Consider the following 22,835-nt stretch of genomic DNA (forward strand, 5'->3'; position numbering starts at 1 on the left):
CCGGTGTCTTATTCAGGGGGCAAAAGACTTCTCTCCCACCTTTTTGAAGCTATAAATGAACTTAAAGATTAACCGCTAATTAGAGTTGTAGAAAAGAAGGCAAATGTAGAACAAGAGAAAGCATTCCCACTAGTTAATGTAAATCGATGCTATCTAATTAGGTTGGGCTGTGAGGGACAGGTGTCAGCTGAGCTGCAACTAATAAGGGCGGAAAAACTCTAAAAGAGATTAGCTAGCTACCTGTGGGCCTCTGCTCCTTCTTGCCAGAGCAGGTGAGTAGCAAAAGGAAGGGATTGTGGAAAAGATGCTGGAATTGCTTTGGTCAGTCTATGCGGGTTGCAGCAGTTTCAGGTTTCTTTTCCTTTATAGATGCCTTTTTCTTTGTCTTTGCTGGGTGGCTATCGCATATACGTGATGTACTTTGTGTGTGATGAATGTTGGGTTTTGCCTGATTTCTATCTTGGATAGATCACAAGTTTGGTATCAGGGTATCATTCAGATTGAATATATGCAAAACATTTCAGGAATATTTATTTGAAAACTTATATCTATACAAATCTCATAAGAACACGTAGTTTGCTATTGTGCTTTTATGGCATATTTTCCTGTCTTGCACAGAGGGTGTGAATCACAAAAGCAGCTGGCACACAGAACCTTCTTTGATGTTCTGGCTTTTAGAGCTAAACTGAAAACAGAAGAGTTGATGTGATCGGTGGTACTGTTTTAATGAAAATACCCAGTCCCTTGACAGTGACCCTTTCAAAAAGTTTGGGTTGAAATGTGGCAAGCAAAAGAACTTACCAAAATTGTATTTAAGTCAAAATATTAAGAACAATGCTTTAATCAAGCTTATTTTCCAGCTTCCTTGGTATTGAAAGGCCATGTTTCTGAAAGACCCTCTAAACTGCTGGTCCTTGAACTAATGCACAGTCCTGAGATTCTGGTTTTTAGGGCCACAGCAGCAAAATAGCCATAGGGGGAAGCAAGACTTGCAACGTAGCTTTACACAATTCTAAATAATTATGTCCACATATATCTGGTAGGTAGCCATACTAATGACTCGTAATATACTTTGAGAGAATTGCAGAGAAAAAGAAACATCCTTTGTAGTTGAATTCAAAAGTGTTGCAGTTGCTTTTAACAGCTTGATGGAATCATGCTGGTACAGAGCTCAAAGGTCTACATCTGTGTTTCCTTGTCCTAGCCACAAACCTCTGACTGTAGGATCTCATCAGTATTCCTGCTGTAAGACTCGGTGCCAATATGGTCTTTGTTCCCTGAGCTTAAAAACCAGCCTGTTTTCACTGTTGACAGCTTTATGGAAGCTGCTGTAAAGTTTTGCCAGTGCTCCCTCTGCCTGCACCGATGAATCTACATTTCCCACGACAAAAAGATTGATAGTGGGCTATTTTTATATTCTCAGCCAGGTTTAGGCATTCTGCAGAATCATATGAAGCTAACCACATAATAAATGCATGTATCGATGAATGTGCAAAAAGTTATGCCAACTCTTTCTGAATCTCTCCCTGCATACCACTAATACTGCAAAAGGAGATTTTTGGAAGGGAAATAAGGTGGCTTTTTTTTTTTTTTTGGGTGGGGTGGTGGTTGTTCTATGTGGAGGGAAAAACTTAGATGTATGCAGAAAGGTGTGAGGAGAAAGATGAAGCTAAATCAGAAGGAATGAGTTCCAGTTGTCAGGCAGTCCCAAATCAGGGTAATACTGCCCTGAGGGCTCAGTCTCAAATGAAAATCTCCTTAACTCTGACAATGCTGATACTTTGACAGATCCTACAGTTGAGCTGGAAATCTTCCAACAGAACAAAATGAATGAAAAAATAGAAGAGAATGACAAAACATTATTTTCTTTATTTTTGAGCTGCTTTTCCACAGTCAGGTTTCCAAAAAAGATCTGTTGACATAAGTGCAGCAGCCAGAGATGAGAGGGTTTTTAAAACAGGCTTCAGTGATATAGGGTTTGTACTTGGAAAATAATTATTCTTCAAAGATTTGTGAAAAACAGAGTTTAGGTGTTTAATGATTAAAAACCTGATGTCCTTGAATATAAAAGTTAGATGAAAGAACTGCCAGGGATCTTAATGCAGCTGAAATGCTACACGTAAAGGGAGCAATAATGATCAAGCCTGAGGTGATTACATTCTCTAATTAGAACACATGTATCATTTAGGCATGTTAATCTTTGTCTGTCTAACGATTTTGGTTAGACTAACCTATATCCACTGCAAACTACTTTGATCGTAACATCAGCACAGGTAGCAAGAAGAACCGCTACACGTGTTTGCATTCCCCTGAGCAAATGCTGAAGCTCCCCGCAGCGTTCTGGGTCACCTTTGAAATGCACCTGAGTGGACGAAGAGCCCAGCTCCCACCAAAGCAGTGTCGTGGGCATGGTAAGCTCAGAGAGTTTAATTTACAGCTACAACACCACCGAAATTAGCTTCGGTGGGTGTGTGGAATGTAATCGTATCTCTCGGTGTATATTGGTGCCTTGCAATGAATGCCATAACAAAGAAGTGAGTGGGGAATCAGGCTTCAAACGGATACTAAAGGTCGGTACCTGCTAAAACAAAAAAAGCTTTGGGTGAAAAGGAAGACACCATCAGCTTAGCTGAGATTTCTGCAAGGCAGGTTCGATTGCAGAGCGTTTGTCATGTCTAGTAAAGGGAGGATGGCTGAGAGGCTGGGGAGCTTGGGAGACATGGTTTCAATTCCGCTCACCTGCAGACCTCCTGTGTGACTTTGGGGAGGAACAGCAAAATCATGTAATCCTCCTTTTGCTTCACCTCCCTGTTTGGAAAATGGGGACATGCAATTTCCCTCCCACATAGGCATGCTGTGAAGAAAACTCTGCAAATGACTGATACGCTCTTGTACTGCGGAGATAAGGACCAGACAAACAGCAAGGGCCCAATTTATCCATGTACAACCCATTTCAAACTCCTCCCTTGCATCCTCCATCCTAACTCCCAGATTGCGTTTCAAATGATCAGTAGCCACATGAGGTTTTTTAAATCTAGGAATTGTCCTGGAGTAGATCCAGCTCTACTGTGTCCTTGGTTTCTGCTGAATGCTTGTGCGTGGAGATACTCCCCCACAGACAGAGTTGTGAAGGACGGTTGATTCAGCTTTAAGCTGAGGGTAAAGCTTGTGTGCACAGCTGCCAGACAGCAGTGGCAGCACAGTAGTGAATTTACCTCTGAACAGCAGTCGCAGGACTGCTTCTTGCAGTGTGAGCCCTTGGTTGTGCTGCAGGCCGCTCGTCAGCAGCCTGGGAAGTGGGATCTGGGAGTAGGGGCTGCTTTGAAAAGACAAGCATCTCCTGAGGTGCTTCCCATTCCGTGCGAAACATCTAGCTAGATGTAGAGGTGACTTGAAGGATGCTGTGAGGCTCCTCAGGATATTCTAGTTACCAGTATGTGGGTATGACTTTTTGTGCACCTGCCTTTACGGAGCTGCTTGTTCCTGGCTACAAGAGTGCTCCTTTGTATAGCTTCTGGTGCCAAGCTGTTGCTGCCCCTTTGGCACATGGTTGTCTTTTATCCCAGCATATCTTTTCTTTCTACTCTCATCAGACATGAGAGGCCCCATCAGGTACAACATGACTTCCAAATCAACATGATTGAGACAATCAAACTGGTTGCATAAGGCTGTTAAAAATCCTTCATTAACCTCAAGTATCCTTCAGCGATGAATGCTGTGGATAAGAAAGTATTGAAGGCTAATAGAGCTTTGAGACTGATGGGCTGTGCTTGGAGTCGGCGTGTGGGGGAGAACGAGAAACAGGCTAATGAGACAAACAGATGCTCTGAGACAGGCAGCTGAGAATGAGAACAAAATGCAGAGATAAAAGGGAGGAACAAGTCCAAGAGCAAGCCCTTGTCCCCCTATGCTTGCTCCATCCCCATGGGTATAACTTTTGTCACACTGCAGTTCACTGATTTTTTTTTAAATTATTACTATTTTTTTCCTCCATGGTGACCCTAAGATGTGACCATAAGACACTGTGTAGATGGGGATATGATTTCAACCAATGAAGATTGGGTCGTATTATTTGAAGTTTGCTAAGGCTCAGCGACCTTACACGCACTAATGTAGAATATTATGGCAGCAGAGGCGTCTGGCTGCTTCAAAAACAGTGCGTGTACTGAGTGAGTACACAGAGGTCATCTATGAGAGACCGAGAAAGAGCAAAGTCCACACAGACCTGTGGTACTCCTTGAAAGCTTAACTGTTTCGGAAGATGGAGAAAGGCTGCACAGAACCCCCTGGGCATTTCAGCATACTGAATCTTCTGTCGAGGGATTCCATCTAACCCTAAAGTATTATTATAGCTTGCATGCAAAGTTGTCATCCTGGGCACAAGGAGATCTCTGCGGTTAACTGCCAGAAATCCCAGTACCTTGGTGGATCCTGTCAGGAGACATGTATAGGAGAGCAATTCTAATCCTTCCCAGAATGGGACAGTATATTCTTTGAAAACTTTCTAGGTCTCAGCAGTGCTTAGCACATCCTGGCCTGAAAGCTCTTTGATTTAGAAAAGCAGCTGCATGTCAGCTGTTGGTGCAGGCATGCCTGGCCATTTGCTCTGATGGTGCCCATAAAGCTGCTCGGGATCTGGCTCTAGCAGAGGAAAGGACTGCAGGAAGCATGAGGGATTATTATCCTCATCGAGAGAAAATGAAAAATGATTTTACTAATAAAATATTTGCATTAAAAAAAAAAAAAGAATTCCTGTGCAATTTATTCTCTTCATGGACATGTTTGATCCTGTGTCACATGGAGTATGTGTTTGTGCATTTGTATTAGGCAGAATAATGGCCTTTTTGAAAAGATGTTAGTGGATTATTTTATTCTTGCTGCAGGTGGCATTAAGATGAGAGGCCTTGGCTATTGTGCTGTCAATTTGTTTAATGATTATTAGAGGAGCAGGTGATTTCTATTAAAGGGAAGTGACAGACTGTCCATGAGATATAGATGCATGTTTATTAAATTGGAAGCCTGGAGCAAGCAGCTTGGCTCATTTGCTTCCGAATTCTGGACCAATCTGTTTTATTTTGCACCTGGAAGGTTCAGAGCACAGTGAAAGTGGGAACCAAGCAGGGATAAGAGGACTGTTGCATGCATGCACTTCATTTTGGATGGAAGTGAATAGGAGATTGCAGTGGGAAGAGGGCTGGGAGAGTGCAGGCTGTAACACATTTCTGTTTAGTTTCTTAGCCTTCTTACCTAGATAGATTTGGTAGAAGAGAGAGGTGATATAAGGATTTAACCTTTAAGCACAAACCCTTTGTCTCTTCCCTCTGTGCATGTCTCCACATACTAGAAAGGTGAGCGATTTGCTCCAGACTTGTTTATCCCAGCATTCTGGATCTGCTGGGAGCCAGCTGCTTCAGAGGGAGATGTAAGCTCTCTCCACGGTGAACAATTATAGAGGAATCTACCCAAAGGAGACATTTATTTGTAATCCCTGCCAGCTATTGGTTTATGCTCTGAAGCGGTGGAATGTGTCCCTTTTTTAAATCCAGCCTTATGTGCCTGTGGATGTTCTCATTATTTAGTAGTTAAATCCTTTCAGGATATGCCTCCCCAGTTCAGTGCCTTTGTTACCCTTCTTTCCTCTCAGTCAAACTGGTGCACTTTTAAAATCAAATATTTCCTTTCACAGATCCAATGTAATAAGCCTATCGCTCCATCTGCCCCCATTAGCCAGATCTTCACTGGGATAGTGATTCAGGTTCTGGGGTCTGCAGAACAAAAAGGATGCTGAAAAACTGGAAGTGTTCATAAAAGAGCCATATAAATGACTGAGAGCCTAGGAAACATCTTTCTAGTGAAAGACATAAGGAGCTTGATCCATTTAGGCTATTAAAGAGGAAATAAAGAGGAGACTCTATCACAATGTGCAAGCACAAGTACAGGGAAGATGACTCCTGATAACAGATGGCTCCTCCAGCCAGCAGGCAAATACTCAATATACAGTGAAATTTGGCTGGAAGGTCAGGATCCAGCTTTCACTGGAACCTGGAGCTAGCACAAGAGCTGGGGGGAGGGAAGGTACGTGTTAATAAGCAGTTGGAAGAATTTGTCATCGGAGAAACAAATTGGGGATGCTCCAGGACATGAGCCTACTTTAGGAGATCTGTAATGCTCTCTGACGGAGAGCGTTATTTTATTCTACTGATTAGAGACTGAGCCAAGTGATGTCTCAGTGGGCCCTGTGAACTCTTGGGGAGTGGCTGAGCATTGTGCAGGCTGGTTGCAGTGGGGTTCGTGTGGCTGCAGAAGGGAAGCTGCTTAAGGCATAGGCTTCCGTGTCAGAAACATCTGAAACAGGTTCCTGTTAGTCAGCTGAATTCCTCTGTGGCCTTAATTTTTCTCCCCCAGTTTTCCTACCTTCAGATACTGAGGTTACAAAGACATTTCCTTTCAGGAGGCAGGTGTGGAAGTCTTCACGTTCATAAAGCGCTCTGAACATCAGCAAGGTTATTTTTGCACCAAAACTGAGCGCTGTGTGATGCCTCCTGGTGGATTTCCACTCTTTATCTAATTCCAAACGTGTGCATCAGTGCAGCATAAACTACAGTTTTGTCAAATTACAGAAAATGAGTCTGCTGGCTGTTGTCTGCTCCCTTCGAGGCTTTTGTATCTCTGCTGCTGTATCTCTTTTCTGTGCTGCTGACAGGCTGTGGCCGTACCGCAGCTCTGCCAGGGTGGCCTGGGGCTGCTCTGGGGACAGCTGGGCTGGGAAACAGCCAGGAGTTACTGGGAGCCGGCCCTGGCTCGGCAGCAGCAAACGAACAGGCAAAGGCTGCCATCTTCAGCCAGAACCTCCCCACAGCAGCGGGCGGGAGAAACGCAGCGAGGAGTTCGCTCCACAGAAAGATGGGAGGTGGGGCAGGAACCAGGTGGAAGGAACGTGTTAGATGTGGAGCAGGAGTTGCGCTAGCGGCTGGCACATCCCGTTGTCATCTTGGGGGAATTCCTGTCCCCAGCTCCGGTCCCACAGGTAATGCTTTGTTACAGCGACAGGGGCAGCTGCAGAGCGAGGGGGACAACATGGCTGCCTGTGGTGCGGCTAGGCCGAGCTGGGGGCACTGCTGGTAGGCCAGCGTCAGGTTGTTCTGTGGTAGAGCTAAACCAGCTGGGCTTCCTTGTAAGAACTCTTCTACCTGCCTCTGGACAGTCCTAATGAACATCTGGCCTGAATGTTAATTGAGATAATAGATGGGGAGCCTCACTGCAGTCTGTCGTCTTCTCTGCCTGTATTGCCTTCTTGGCTTGCAAGAGGTGATTGAACACGTTCTTTTGGAGATGGTAGATCTCGCATCTGGTGCTTCAGAGAAGGGCCAGTGCCTCAGACATCCCTAGATTACAAACTGTCCTACAATTACCAGACCTTGACCAGAAGGTAGTAGCCTTGAGGACTGGTAAGAATACACCAGGAGGAATAGAGAGAAGTGGCTCAGTTTGGGACAACAGTTTTTCTTTCTTTTCCTTCTTTCTTTCTTTTTAATTTTTTTTCTTTTCCTCTCTTGTTTTTCCCCTCTTTGCTTTTGGAACTTATTTAAAATTTTCCTGCCCTTGACTCAGGCATCCTGGAGCTTTAGATGAGGAGCTGATTGCAATTGTGTCGTATTAGTCCCTGTGAAAACACAACCGATGACTCCATCAGCTGACACTGTCCCCAGGACCGCCCTCGCCATTCAAAGCATCCTACTGGCTTCAATCACTCACAGTCCCCTCTGATGCTCAGCACGGGAGGAAAGGAAAGGGGAGGGCAGACATTAACTATTACTGTATTTAAAGGCTACAATAACACATTCTTTGCCTCCCAGCCAGCTGGGCTGTTATTTCACCATTCTTCTTTTTTTTTTTCCCCCCCCTCTGGGCACATGTTTTTCCCAATTCAGGCAAAATCACTACTTCCATACTCAGCTGCCCTGATTGCTTGAAGAAGAGTCTGATTGCATTATTCATCTGCATTGCTCATGAAAGACTTCAAAACTCTTGACTAGACCTAAAGCTTTTGATGACATTATTTCAATAGAAAGGGGGAGAGACGCTGCGTGATCTGGTGGCATCTGATCACACCACACCAGCTGTGGGTGGGACAGCAAGGCCTGCATGGTGCAAGGGGAACTGTTGCTTTTACTGAGCAGTTTCTGGTGAGAGCTTGCTGTGCTGTTCTGCTTTGCTCTTTGTCCAAGGCTGCAGTGATGCTGGGGAGCAAATTGGTTTTACATATAGGACTGCAAAGGTGGCCTGACTCCAAGGAAGAGCTGCTGCTTGTGGAAATGGCAGCACATTTATCCCAGGTTGGTTATGTTTGTATCCCATGAAACTTCAACTTAGCTTGTTAAAATTCTTCTGATTAAGAAGTTTATTAAGCTAGAAAAAGAAAGAGAGAAGATAATCTAGTGAAATGAAGACAGCAGGGAAAAGGTCACACTGTACTTCATCATCAACTGGGCAATAACTGAAACAAAATAGCAGGCTAAGTGCATCTTTCTTCTGACACATTTAACCAATCTTACTCTGTTTATTCACTGTTTCTACTGATGCTCTTATCATGACATCTACACTTTCAGTGCCAGGGCATCTTGCTTGTATTTGTTTTTGAGCAGGGGCAGGACTTGATCCAAAAGTGGAATGGAAATTCCCAAGGGAGTACTGCAGTATGTGTGTGTTGCGGCTCTTGAAAGGAAGCGTGAAGTGGGGTCTGAATGGATGTCTTGAGTGCCATGTGTGAGACTTCACAGGTCTGGATAAGCAACTTATGTTTATACAGTGAGTCTGTGTGAGAGCCAGCTTTATAAACTGAGTTTTTCCAGAGAGAGCAAGTACCTTGGTAATATCACTAAACAGATACAGTTCTAAATTGGAACCCCCATTCAAATGCTTCCATTGTGGAGGGAAGTGTCTCTGGTATCCTGTGCTGTCAGCCTCACCAGTGCCTGCGTGATGCTGCACTGACACTGCGGTCACTGCAGTCACAAGAGCAGCAGGGTTCTAGAAGGTCAGGACCCAGCAGTCAAGGAAGCTGAGGAGGAAAAATGCAGAGCAAAGTGATTCACAACATGACAAGGAAATCTGACCTCACCTGTACACTGCACTTTCAGTTGGCTTTTATTATACCATCTTTGTTCGTATTTTTGGGAGGCCTGTTTACCATTCTGGCTTTCAGGTTGGCTAGATACACTTATGGATTCGTCCTTGAGCAAATCTGGAGGAAAAAGGTAAAGGCAAAGTCTTTTTGAAATAGCTCATATTTTGCGTGTTGATTTGAGAATGCAGGAATTACATTTGATATTGATCTGAGTTCTGATTTATAAAGGTTTTATCTTCTGTCATAGTGCACTGAACATGGTATATTCAGAGAGAGTTGGGTTTGGGAAAACCCAAAGCTACAGCTTTTATCATCAAGCTGATGAACAGCATTGTGCTTTTGGATGCTATTGTCCTTCCCTTTTTAAGAGAAGGAAGCAAGATAGTTTTTACCAGTGTGAATATTAGCAGTTGCACAAACATACGCACAGACACCTCAGCACCGACATGTGCGTGTAGATAAATACGGCCACACAGAGGAGCACTAAACTGCTTGCCTTTTCAATAGTGATCACAATTATCCCCATTTTCATACAACCTCTGATTCTTAAACACACAGGTTTGTATATGCAAACACACAGTGCCTTGTTCATATACATTTTTAAACAATATGCCAGAGCCGATAGCAGGAATGAGGAACATATGTACGTGGTCAAGCCATCTCTCAGTACCGTACTTCCACATTCGGTATGCTGGAATTATCACAAAAATTACTGTGGGAAGCTATTTTTCAGTATTTTAGGAAAGATGTTTTCACGTGGTCTGGACAGGCTGGACAAAGGATGGGATTAAGCATACTGAAAAAAATCCACCACCAGATCTTTTGTCCCAGTCCTCCGTGTGTGTATTACGGAAGTTTTGAGAAGGTATTAGTAGCTCCCAAGGATAACACCAGGAGGTTCATATGGCGCATCCAGGTCACTTATTTAGCGGGTTACAATGTAATTTGCAGGACTGAAGAGCTTTTTCCTTGTGTCACTCCACGTTGCCTCCAACAACTGTCACAGGCCATTTCACTCCATCACTTCCAAGGGAGGCCTTGACATTCTCATAAGCTCACCTGGGTTGTGTGGGAGAAAAATGAAGGGAACACCTGTGCTGCTGGCAAGCAGTAGGCATCTTTGCGTGCCAAAATGTTAAATTAACCTCACTCTGTTGTTCTCTTGGCTGCTGGAGCAGAGGTGGGGTTTAGTTCTTAAGTGTTAGCTCTTTACAGGCTCAGGTGCCTAGGAAACTGAGTATAAAAGAAGGGAGGGTCGGGGACAACATGGTATCTCCCATTAGTGTTGTTTTTTTTACTGGTAGAAGTTTACAGATTTTCTGTCATTTAATCGCTGTTAGCTATTTGTTACGGTTATTAATAACTGTATCTGCAGGAAGGACAGAATTGTTTTCATAGCAAAAGCTACTCAGAATTAGCTGAAGCTGTACAAGGGAAGTGTTATAAATGATCAAACTCGGTAAATGAGTTAATTCGCTATTGGCGTAAGATGGGAAGGGGTGGGGAGACAAGTAGAGAGGGATTATTAGCAACAGTGCACACTTCTGTTCAGGCGCAGATTATGAGACAATCACTTCAAGGTGATGAGAATCAACATTGATTGATGCAACAAATAAAGAAAACGATACTGTGTTTTGGTGGGAGGATCACAGTGCACGTCTGCACAGCAAGCCCTCAGTGAATTCCAGGAAGATAAGGCATTCTGAAGATTTTAGTAGCTTAGCAGAAGGAAGACATACTCTGTGCCCCCCGTGCTTTCAATCACCATTCAGATGTGTTGGTGGCTGGATGTGTTTGCTTTAGACATTCTGGGAAACAGGGTCTGGCAAAGCCAAGGACAAGCAAACAGTCTGTTTGCTTCTCTGTCAGGGCAAAGATGTCTGGCGGCCACGTAAAAGGAAACAGAGTTCAGTCTACTGGATAAGAGTCTTCTTTACCCAGGTGGAAATGATGCTATCAGCTCAAACATCTATGGGGTGTGTATTGGTAAGTAGACTGGTTAACACAGGTTTCCTCTTCTGATGCGCAGGTATTGAGCCATGTTTGTTCTTCTGAGAACATCAAGTGAAAACACAAGTTTGTCAGGTTTTGCGGTTTGTGTGATCTAGTTCACACTTTTTCCGAATACAAATGTGTTTGGCCTGGGAAGATGTTTCAGAAAGTCCTCCTAAGTAGACCAAAAGTGATTAAAAAAAAAAAAAAAAGTCAGAGACTCACTATCTGATGTCTCTCTAGGTATGGCTATACAATCTCCATTTTCTGGGTTCTTAGAGTGACACTGGGAACACAGAAAAGTCACTCAAAAGACATAATCTAGATTGCACAGAGAAGAAAATCCATCACAGTTGTGCCTCGGTTCCTTCAGTGCTATGGCAAGTGACCACCAAAGGAATGTCAGTAGAAGTTGACAGCCTTTTTTTGTCTGAGCATCATTTTGTACATCACAGTTTGGTGGCTGCAAGTGAAAGAGGAGTTGGTCACATGGGCAGGCAGACAAACAGTAGAAGTGGTGTTACAGACGGAAGCTGTGTTACTGCCATAGTAAACCTCATAACATCTCCTTAATGCATGTGTTTTCAGGTGATACTGGTGTTCCTTCTGAATATTGGCTCACTCATCATTTATTTTGTCAATCTTGCTGAGTAAGTAGATTACTGATGTTTATCCAAAAAGCTTATTTAAACAAACTTCAGAAACCCAAACTGATGTGTTTTCTTGGTGCTATTTTGTGGGCGTTAGACAGAGGAGCCAATGGGTGCTGTTATTTGACAGGCCCCTTTGAGCTCTTTAGGCTCTCAAGTACCTACTCCTCCATTCCTTTAAGATTCTAATACTTTACGGGGACTACAGATACTAGAAGAGCACACCTTGGGCATAACTGCATGATAACAGCTACCTGAGTAGTGCATGGAACTACATAATGCAGGCAGAAAGGAAAAAATGTGCTTTGTACCTGTCTATTGCAGCTTTTTTGGTGTATGTAATTATTTATGTCTATACCTTCAAGTCCGGATTTTCAGAAGAACTAAGGGACAGGCGTCCAAGTTATACAGCTGGAAACAGGTTTTGAAAATGGTCCATTTTGATACAGACATTTTGAAAGGCATTCAAAGCCCGGCTCTTCATTCCTATTGCAATGTTTAGCGAGTCCTAGGCTTTTAATAAAGCTCACCACCCACTACCCGAAGCTCTTTTGAAAATCTGGCCATTTATTTTTGATACCTAAATGGGAATGGAGCTCTTCTCTGAAGTCCAGCCTTCAGTAAACAATTTGATGAGAGTAAAATAGGACTGAGTAAGAAAGCATAGTTATAGCCTCTACCAATCTTCACCCAAAGACATACATTTTGTAGAATGTGCTCAGGGGTAAAAAGATATTAATATGTAAAACCCTTTGATTGATTTAATATGCCAGAGCATTGTTCTCAGTGCTTTGCTTGGACTGGTGCACAACACTGGAAAAATAAAATGGAACCATAAAATGAAATAAATAAAATATAAAAGCTGTGGAGCACTTTGAACTGAATTCAATCAGCAGGGGTAAACCTGAGAAACAGAATTATACATCAAGAGCAATCCAATATCGTGTTCAATCCCAAGGCATTATAAATCTGACAAACAGCTAGGAATAGCTTCAGAAGGGAAAGAGTTTCTTTTTTAAGGAATAAACAGGCAGTTAATCCTATTCACAGAGTTCTTTCTATGAATAGCATTACACCTGTAGGTGAGAGTGGATGTTCACCTGTGCTGACCTATGGGACTAGTTTACTTAATTGTGTTTCTGTTTTCAAAATATTCCCTGCATGGAGCAGGAAGAGGTGTCAGATGGCTCGTAATTGACGTACCTAGCTTGCTGTTGCCCGCTGTAGGCAGTATATCAGCAAGTGAGTGTGAGGTATGCTCTGTATCTCTTATGCTCTGTGATCTCTTGAGCCAGTGTCAAACATCCTTTCCTGGACCAGGTGGTACCAGTGGGAAAAGCTTATTCCCTCAGCTTTATGCTGCCAGATTTCACCACCTGCACTCGTGCAGTTTGAGTACTCTGTAGGCCTGTTTCGTGCAAGGTCAGCGAGTCTGGCCTAGAAAACTTAAATTGGTGTTACAGCCTAACCTGGCAGGCTCATCTGGAAACTGCTTCGTGCTTAAACTGCTCCCTTGGCGGATAGAAGGCCAGGTTCGGCAGGGGCTGGGTGAGCGCGGCAGGAGCTGTCTTTTCTACTGACTAAGCTGAATATAGAAGAGTCTGCTGGTCCACATGAGGAGGGTGGAACAGTTTTCCTGAAGAAATGAGCAGAAGGATTTGCTTAAATACTATAAATATATGAAAATCAAACTTTCCAGTATATTTGCATGATAGATAAATAATGTCATGTTTTAATATGCTCACTAATGCTAACAAAACCCTGCTATTAACATTCATTTATTCTGCCTACCTCACTGAGGAAGTAGATTTAAATTACACAAAATTGTGAATACATTTAAATTCTGGTTTGGGTATTTCATAATCAAAATATAAACCCAAACCAAATGTCACTGGACAGCCAATCTACTGGTTTTTTTTCTTTCTTATTTTCACCCTTCTTTCTACTGTCTGTGGTGTCTGTTTTCCCATTAGAGCAGAAGGATACAAGATCTCCTTTCCAGACAGCATCATTTATGTAGATACAGGCTTCAATGCTTTCTTCCTCTTTTACTTTGGATTACGGGTAAGTGCACTTTATGGGAAAGGTGAGTTAAAACTGAGCTATATACGGGAGCAGTTTACCTGTGTGGACAACAGGTGCTCTGTAACATAATGCTTGATTGCGTTAGCTTAATTCAGAGCCACCCATTTTTTTTGTAATATTTTTTCACTTGTAATTATTTTCTCCCTTTGGAGTTTGGCTATTTCCAGCATTTCTGCAGCATTTCCTAGCTCACACATTAGCCTTGTCTTTGTCCATGTCTTTAAGCCACTGAATCAATTAGTCAGGTCTCTCTTCAGCTTCTTGTGTACAAACTGGATAGCTGTGTGCCATCTGTTGTTAAAATGCCATTAGTTGCACAGGTGTGAAATAGATTTTGATTGTAGCTTTTGACATTAGAATTTTTGGCCAAATCATTAGAAAACAAGATTTTCCCTCTTATTGGTGAGGATGTGGTCTCGCCTGTCCTTAGGTTTATGATTTATTATTACTGATACAGCAGTACCACAGAGAAGGGCACCCTAGGGAAAAAAAAAGAAAAGGTGAAAGGGGCAGATAAGAAAGACAGAGAGAAAGAAAGAGTCATTATACCTTTGGGTCCAACCCATCGTTGTGTTCTCAGGGCTCCAGACCAAGCCTTTCAGAAACAAATGTTAAGTGGGTGTCCACAGAAGGCAGAACTACAGAGGAGGAAGTGTACTACGAAAATGGGTTTCTTCCTCAGAGAGTCGCCTTCTTGCTCTGGTGAGGCCAAAGATCATACACACCACTGATGCTCTTTGATGTTATTCATCTTTAGTTTGTGGCAGCAGATGACAAGCTGAGGTTCTGGCTTGAGCTGAATTCTCTTGTGGATTTCTTCACGATCCCTCCAGTTTTTGTTTCCTATTATTTAAACAGAAATTGGCTTGGTAAGTAAGACTTGGAGATCCTGCTTTCCATCCTTGTTGTTCTGCATCTTATGCTGAGAATTCTTCTGAATTTGTTTTGATGTGGGGAGACTTTAACCGACCGTCTGTTCTTCTGTTGTTCCAACCTGTTCTTTGGGAGAAAAATTATTCCATATTAGTTTTAAAATGCCTTTAATGTTGAGGGACTTGTGAGTTACCAAACTCTGCCTCTGTTTTGTTTATCCATTAGTAGGGCTTTTAGTAACTCAGAAATCATTGTGCCTCACCAACTGGATGATGAGCTACCCAGAGGGGAAGTAAATATGGTACCCTGATTTTTGTGAATGTCTTTCTTGCATGCTCTGGGGTCTGTAGTCCGGTGGGACCTGTATGTCACTTAAACCTTCAGGCTACAGCTCAAAGGAACTACATTTTATTTTATTTTTTTAATAAATCAAAGTACCTTTGAGGACATAAATGGAAATCCAGTGGCATAAAGGCTCTGAATGCAGATCAGTGTTATCCTCTCTTGCTAGGTTCGAGGTTGTAAAATACATGGAAAACAAAGCATGTATGCTTAAACATATCTGAATATCTGAACTTCTAGACAGATTTCTTATTTTCTCATTGACATTCTTGCTTTTCTGCAGGTTTGCGTTTTTTGAGAGCACTTAGGTTGTTAGAACTTCCCCGAATACTACAGTTCCTGAGGGTCACAAAGAACAAGTGAGTTAAACTCTTGTCAGGTACACTTGGAAGCTTAACCTTCTCCCCAGTATCTGTATTTTAGTTGATTCAGGTAATAGAGGGAAAGAAATAGTATTGCATATGGGAAAAAAAAGCTATCAATGATGTTGCACTGGAAATTGTGCAAAGGAAAGAAAAGTATAACCATCAGCTCAGTGAAACTGTCTGGGGGAGGAGGGAAATCATAAATCAAGAAGTCTTAAAGGTTTTGAAGACTGATAAACGTAAAAAATGGGATTATCTGACTGATAGAAAGGGCTGGATGTAGGAAGACTTTTCTAATCCTAAATCCTTCCTATATAATATAACTCATTAGAGAAAAGTTTTGTTGAACAGAGATGGAGTCATATAGGAAATTTTAACTATTGCAAATGTTACATTATGTGTTAAATGCCCTGGGCTTTTTTTCACTTTCTAGTTACTCAATCAAGCTCTCCAAACTCTTTGCTGTATTTATTGGTACCTGGCTCACAGCTGCAGGATTTATTCACTTGGTATGTACAATCAGCTACATGTCCTTCCTTGTCACCTTAAATCAGTATTACCATGTGAGCTTTGGGTATATATTTTTACAATGAATGCAACATTCTCTTAGGAGAGAGAGAGAGAACAAATGTGTTGTACCACAAAGCATGACTTAAGCCAGTATAGTTTAATTGCATGTGTAACAAGATAAGTTTGCACTGATACAAACCCAATCCCTGCTGTGGTAATGTGTCACCTTTACAATAATGAAAATGATGCCAATTTTTTAATCAAATAATTATAAATTGGAGATGAACTGAAACCAAAACCACTCTAAACTTCTCTCTTCTTTTTGCTTTCCCGTGTCCTGGACAGGTAGAAAACAATGGAGATCCTTGGGTCCAGCCTGCAAATTCACAGTCCATCAGCTATTTCAAGTGCATGTACCTAGTAATGGTGACAATGTCCACTGTTGGTTATGGTGATGTTGTAGTTCAAACAGCCTTGGGTCGAACCTTCATTATTTTCTTCATTATTGGTGGCTTGGTAAGAAACCTGTTTTCCTTTTCTGAAAATGACAGCTGGGGGCAGAGAGTGAACAGGATTGTCACCAAAAACTTGAGCTTAGCAGGGTTCCAGTAGGGATTAGGAATATATGAGCAAAAACAGAGCTTTAACATTAAGTACTTACTGGCATGGCTATAGAGTAATTTTCTCTTCTAAGACCTGGCAGGGCTTCTAATATTTCTTCCTGAGACTGCAAATACTGGCAAGAGCCAAAATACTGGACAAAATGAATCCAAGGTATCAACAGCATAAATCCATTATCACTACATCACAGTTGTGCATCCCTGCCAGTGATTTTTTAGAAGTCCAAAGTAAATTGTAGTCGTTGTTCCACATAATATAAATTCTCACAAATTAATTTATCATGATTAGGAGAGACAGAATTGGCTCTGAGGAAGATGGTATTTCTTGATGTCTTAGGTCCTGTTTGCAAACATTATCCCTGAAGTTGTGGAAATTGTTGAAAGCCATAAAAGTTACAAATCTTCCTATGAAGTGGTGAATGGGAAAAAGTAAGTATGGTTGCTATTTGTCTTTGGAAAATAAAAATCAGGTCAGTTACTAGGCTGTAAACCAGCTCATAAGAAATTCCTGTAGTAGCTTAAAATCCTGAAACTTACTTTTGTTTGATCCTTAACTCAAGAGAGTCTGAATAAACCTTGTCAACAGCACTCTTTGGCATGGGTTTTGTTTTCAAAGGAAGAGAAAAGCTAGGTGACATGATAGGTCTCTTCAATCTTTAAGTTAGCCTACCTCATTAGTATTTTTTTGGTGGTGTGGTGGTGTTTTGGTAGTGGGTTTTTTTATTTATTTCTTTTCCTCCAGCACTCATAGAACAAGACAGATTAGGTACAATTTCTAGGAGATCTTACAAAGTTCTTTCTGTGAGTCTTTACTCTGGGAATTTGTGCCATTCACTGCTTCTAACACAGTTTCTCTTCCTTTCCAAAATAATTCCTGAAGCACATGTCCACGATGGGTGAAATTTTTATCAAAACAGAGACAAAAACTTTTTTCTTCATTGCTGGGTTTAGTACAAGCAGATTGTGTCATACAGTGTCAGATTTGCAACAAACACTCTGCTATTTTCAAAGTATAAAATCTTACTTGATCTCTTCCTGTAGCTATATCGTTGTCTGTGGTAATATCACTCTGGAGAGCGTTACTACTTTCCTACAAGACTTTTTGCTTCAGGACATGGGAAATGTTTGCACAGAAATCCTTTTTCTGGGAGAGTGAGTATTCTTATTTCTCTGAGATATTTCACTTTGATTTCCTGAACACTTAGGGGAGATGCAGGAGGTCTGAAACTAAAGGAAAGCAATATTATGTACCTGATTAATGGGAGTTCCAAAACAAATTAGAGCAATGAAGCTTTTATGCTGGAATGTTAGGGATAAAATGTTTTCTTCTGTGATCAATTAAAAAGTTTTTTTTAAAAAAAATCCCTCTAAATTGTATAGTAAGCTAGCATTGCCAGGTATACCCAACTTTAAGTCTTGCCAAATCTGGAAATCAAATAGTTGACTGCTGTCTCAGTTTCTTATGCATTTTTTCATCTTGGGAAGGAGAAAATTTATAACTTCCACTTGGTCACACCAGTGTATGGCAAAGGAAGGAAAGTGAAATCACTTTTGTATGCCAAGTACATCAGGCGTGTAAACAATCTCCTATCAGAAGCCCTTGTACCTAGCTGAAGCTATGAGATATGTTTCTGAAAACAGAAGCCACAGGGGGAGGTGATTGCTGGGAGCGCAAACAGGATTTTACGTTGGAATGCAGTGGAGGTAGGGCAAGAGTGGAGCAGAATATTATAGGCATCTCTTCTGAAATACCATGACATTTTGAGAGAGCTGTTGAATTGCGGATGCATGGTAATTAAGTACAAGAATGGTTCAAAGACAGGAAAAAGTGCTTCGGAGGAAGAGGTATAGAGTTCAGTCCATTCAGTGTAATGGAAAATAGATAGGGAGTTGGTTTGATTAAAGTGCCTAAGTAGCTTCACAGCTAGTATAAGAATCTTCTTTAATCTAGAAGAGAGAGGCATAATAAAAACTAATGATTAGAGTTCAAAATTGAGTAAACTCAAGTAAGAAAAAAGGCATGCATTTTCAAGAGTGAAAAGTGATTAATAATCACTGCAACAAACCGTTTAGAGGATAGGTGGATTTTTCCTGTCTTTAAATCAGCAGTACCTGTACCGTCCTTCAGTGCATGCTTCGTTACTGAGGTCATTGTACAAATACCTTTACGTGAGTTTTAAAATACAGTTTAGAAGAAAACGTAACATAAGTTACTGGGTGAAATATGGTTTGTGTATGTTGGATAGGGAAATAACAGTGGAGAGAAAGTTGAAGTTCAGCAGTTTCATTTGAACAGGGAACGCAGAATGAAGCCATAGGAAGTGTCACTTCCTGACTCTTGTGGAGCAACAGTGAGCTGTAGAATTACAGTTGCATGGATGGTTGTGGAATGACACTCATGAAAAATTAACGACAATAGCAGAAGACAGGAAAAATCCAGGAAACATTTCCATGACTGTTAAGTGTTATAAAAGCTTGTTTTCATTAAAATCTAAACTATGTACTTTAGTTGAGCTGCCAAAATCCCTGTAGCTCTTTTTTTAAGCTGTAAGTAGTTACGGCAAATAGCTTCGCTGATAACTGGCGAATTGCAGAGAATATAATTATGAGAGATTGATGGATTTTTTTTTTCCTTCTTGTTTATACTGAATAGGTCTCTTCCTAGTCTTGAGCTGGAAGCTGTGTTCAAATGCTATTCAGCCTACACAACTTTCTTTTATGGCTCTGCACTGAACTCTGGAGATCTAAAGAGAGTTGGGGTAAGAACTTATTTATCTTTTGCCCTTTCTTGTAGATAAGTCAATCTTGTGAAAATCTCATGCCTTATGAAAGGATACATCAGCTGCATTTACTTAATTCATGTTGTGATTTGCACTTCAAGCAGCTCCATTTATTTTATTGGTACCTTTTGCATACCAATATAACACTCATGGGAACTGAAAATGCAAAAGTCAGGCATAACAGACTTTTCAGGCTATACATTTTTCAAGCACTGAAACAGGAAAAAAAAGGGCGCAAAGACTGATCAGCTGGTTTTAAAAGAGGAATATTGTGGGGAGCAGCATTTCTGGAAATAGTATTTAAATTATTGGAATAGCCCTTAGTTGCCTTTCTTTCAGGCATGCATTGTGTTTGAGTCTCATTCATGAACATCCAGGAAAGAAGAGACCTAGACCTTGTGTTTTGAAATACTGAGGACTCAGTAAAATATTCCAATAGCAGCAAAAGGAATGGACCTGAATTAAAGGCTTTAACTCTACTGAGGTTTCTACTTGTTAGTATCATATTTGAAATGTTTTGGTAGATCTCCATCCAGTTCCCAGAAGACTATAAAAACTCTACTATAAATGAAATGATTTTTTTTGTTAACAACTTCACTGTACAGCCCAAATATTAATTAGATGGCAGAGACAGAGCTCCTCTGACATGACCAAGTTTTGACCCTTGAAAAGTGCTTTGGCTGGACTTTGCTGGGGAAGATTATAGCACTGCTGCCTGTTTTTTGTAACCTCTTCTAGGAAGATGTTAGCTCAAGAAATCATAAATTTAGTGGGTTCCAGCACTTTGAAAATAGCAATATGAATTACGTACTGTATGTTTGATTGGAGCTGTATCATTGCTGAAACATTCAGGCATGTGTACAACTCCAAAGTAATAGGATCATGATGACCTTATGCATGTTTTTAACTAAAGACACATGCCACTAAATCAGCTCACTATTAGAGATTGTTGTACTTCATATGGGATTAAACCCGGATTTAACTTTTCTTCTCCTGGGATACAGATGGAGTCTGCAAATGCTTGTCTCATTCTAGCAGATGTTTGCTCTCCGCAGCCCTATACTGAAGATACTTGTAATATCATGAGGTAGGATGAGATACTCCAGCGCTTTCATTCTTTATCTGATTGATATTAACAGTGACACAGATAGTGCAGCTGGCAGGGGAGCGTATTTGTCCTGTCACGTTTTTTCTTTCAGGAGAAGTCTGAAAGCCAACTGACTGCTTTCTGCCATGATTTTATCAGATGCTTTGAAGGACTGAGACAGGTTGCAGCTGTGCAGACTTGCAGCTCTCTACAGAATATAATGTTGTTAAATACATTGTAATTATTTTCTTTACTGTCCTGAATATCAGCAGTCAGAGTCTCTGTGCTTTACACTGGAGAGAGTTAAGCACTACTGTCTGGTACAGCTTGGCTGTCAGGTCTCATATTCTAAGCATTTTTGTACTGGTTTGACTTGAACTGGGGACTCTCAGTACTGCTGGATTGTGTGAATGTGATGGCTTGGCATGGTATTCTCCACCCAAATCAATCCAAAAGTTCAAGTTCCAAATTGGATTATCTTCACTTTCTATTTGTAGGGTGTCTACTGGAGACTGTAGTTTATGAATGGAATTTACAGGTAGAATTTTCAAAGCAAATAATTATTGTTGTTTCTCTTAGCTCTAGAGTTGTAGTAGGGTACAGGTACGATTCTTCATCCTGTATCAAAGCCATATGCTATTGTCTTATGATCTTTTGGTGGTGACTGCCTTCCTCTCCAAACAGTGGACTTGGACTTGCTTAAAGTGTAGAGGAGCTCGGGTACAGGCTTTGGGCCATACGCTATTCTTTGTTACCACTCTCAAATTGCTGTCTGCCGGAGTAAGCTAGCTGGACTTGAAAAATGAGAGACCGTAGCTAGAACCAAGCATATTAATTAGAAATTATATTTTTCATACAGAGTGCTGTCAATCAAGAATCACTACCCCAACACCAGAGTCATTTTACAGATAATTCAGTCTCGTAACAAGGTATCACAATTGTCTGTCTGTCTCAAGCGGGTTGTCACAGTTGAAATTCTGGCCTTTTTGGAATCAAAGATCCTTACTTTGTAAAAGGCAGAGGTTTTATGCAGTGTCTCCTACTCATATAGGTACTAACCTAGCTAGAATATCTTTTAACATTACTAAAAATAAGTAACAGCTTTTGGTTTTTGTCAAAGTTGTCAGCAAATGCATATTAAACATTTAAAGGAAAAACAAAACCAAAAGAACATTCAAACTCAGAAGTCTGCTTAGCTATCTATTAGTGTATTCCAGGGAAGATTTTCAAATAATAGAATGATGAAGGCAAGAAAGACAAGAATCATCACGTTACACAAACGTTGTGGCCCTGCCTTTCTCTGTGCTGACCTGTAATCACTTTCCTACTCTGAAACAGGTTCACCTGCCAAACATACCCAACTGGGACTGGAGGAGGGGAGACAATATCATCTGTCTTGCTGAACTGAAGTTAGGCTTTATAGCACAAAGCTGCCTAGTTCCTGGTTTGTCTACTCTCCTAACCAGTTTGTTCATTGGGAAAGAGAACACTGAGGTATGTCCTTCGCTTGTTTGAATAATGTAAATATAGCCCAGTGGGATCTTCTCTGAAATAGGTGCCTGACTCTTGAGTAGAAACTGCAGCCAGGTCTTTTGAAATTTATCTTATGTTAGGATTTAGCTTGGCACAGAAGGCAAGAGGACCTAAGAAGCTATTTCTAATATGATACTTGAATTCAGCCCAAGAGGTGAAAGGAATGCTCTAGAACATACTGAAGCAAAAGAGCCTAAAGATATATTTTACAATCAAGTGTGCAAATAGGTGCGAAGGCAAAGGACACTGCATAACAAGCCATGCTGCTGTGTTTAGGTGACCTATGGAAACTCCTTGTATGTTGCTCTATTTTCAAAAGCTGCAATGTGGTGCTAGTGCTCCACTACCCTGAGAGAACCCAGTAAATCAATTTTGGTTACTGCACAGTGTGGAGCCTGTTAGCTTATCTGGCTTCTGCACATGATCCCATTGTGTGGCATTTGTAAATTGAATCTCTGCTTAAAGCACTTCATCAGAATCACTCCTGCTTGACGCCCCCCCAAAATGGGCTGAAAAATCAGTCCAGCATACCCTTTCCAGTTAATAGGATGCCTTTCGTCAGTATCATTTTAGGCTTAACAGTTTCTTTGGTTGGTTCTTATGGGGTAATTTACCCAAGAACAGTCAGAGGTTTCTGAATTGCTTCAGTCTTGCTTAGGGTCTCAACAGACTTTAACTGAAACTGAACTGACAATTAGAAATTCTGTCATCTGTCTGCAGGGGAGGTGATCCAAATTTTTCCTCCTTTTACCTGTATTTTCATTACCTACTACAACACAAAACTGATAAGCTGTATATTAAATTTAGGGTACATAAAGGTTGCTCAGAAATTACCACATCAACACCAGAAGATGTAATAAAAACAAGAAGA

At 41.3% G+C, this 22,835-nt stretch overlaps 1 protein-coding gene across 1 annotated transcript in view; it reads left to right on the top strand.

The window, feature by feature from the left end:
- Window positions 1-8,357: 8,357 nt before the first annotated feature.
- KCNU1 (potassium calcium-activated channel subfamily U member 1) overlaps window positions 8,358-22,835 on the top strand; it is a 193,476-nt gene continuing 178,998 nt past the window's right edge. Inside the window, exons 1-14 of the mRNA XM_080568382.1 lie at window positions 8,358-9,263; window positions 10,997-11,113; window positions 11,708-11,769; window positions 13,743-13,833; window positions 14,612-14,723; window positions 15,353-15,428; window positions 15,868-15,943; window positions 16,290-16,460; window positions 16,902-16,993; window positions 17,606-17,716; window positions 19,218-19,323; window positions 20,349-20,431; window positions 21,291-21,360; window positions 21,770-21,925. Coding sequence (XP_080424508.1) covers window positions 9,075-9,263; window positions 10,997-11,113; window positions 11,708-11,769; window positions 13,743-13,833; window positions 14,612-14,723; window positions 15,353-15,428; window positions 15,868-15,943; window positions 16,290-16,460; window positions 16,902-16,993; window positions 17,606-17,716; window positions 19,218-19,323; window positions 20,349-20,431; window positions 21,291-21,360; window positions 21,770-21,925 — 1,512 coding nt within the window. The 5' untranslated portion in view covers window positions 8,358-9,074. The remainder of the gene's footprint in view (window positions 9,264-10,996; window positions 11,114-11,707; window positions 11,770-13,742; window positions 13,834-14,611; window positions 14,724-15,352; window positions 15,429-15,867; window positions 15,944-16,289; window positions 16,461-16,901; window positions 16,994-17,605; window positions 17,717-19,217; window positions 19,324-20,348; window positions 20,432-21,290; window positions 21,361-21,769; window positions 21,926-22,835) is intronic.

Source organism: Anser brachyrhynchus, assembly GCF_964034855.1.
Source record: "Anser brachyrhynchus genome assembly, chromosome: 26".
Taxonomy (NCBI): Eukaryota; Metazoa; Chordata; class Aves; order Anseriformes; family Anatidae; genus Anser; species Anser brachyrhynchus.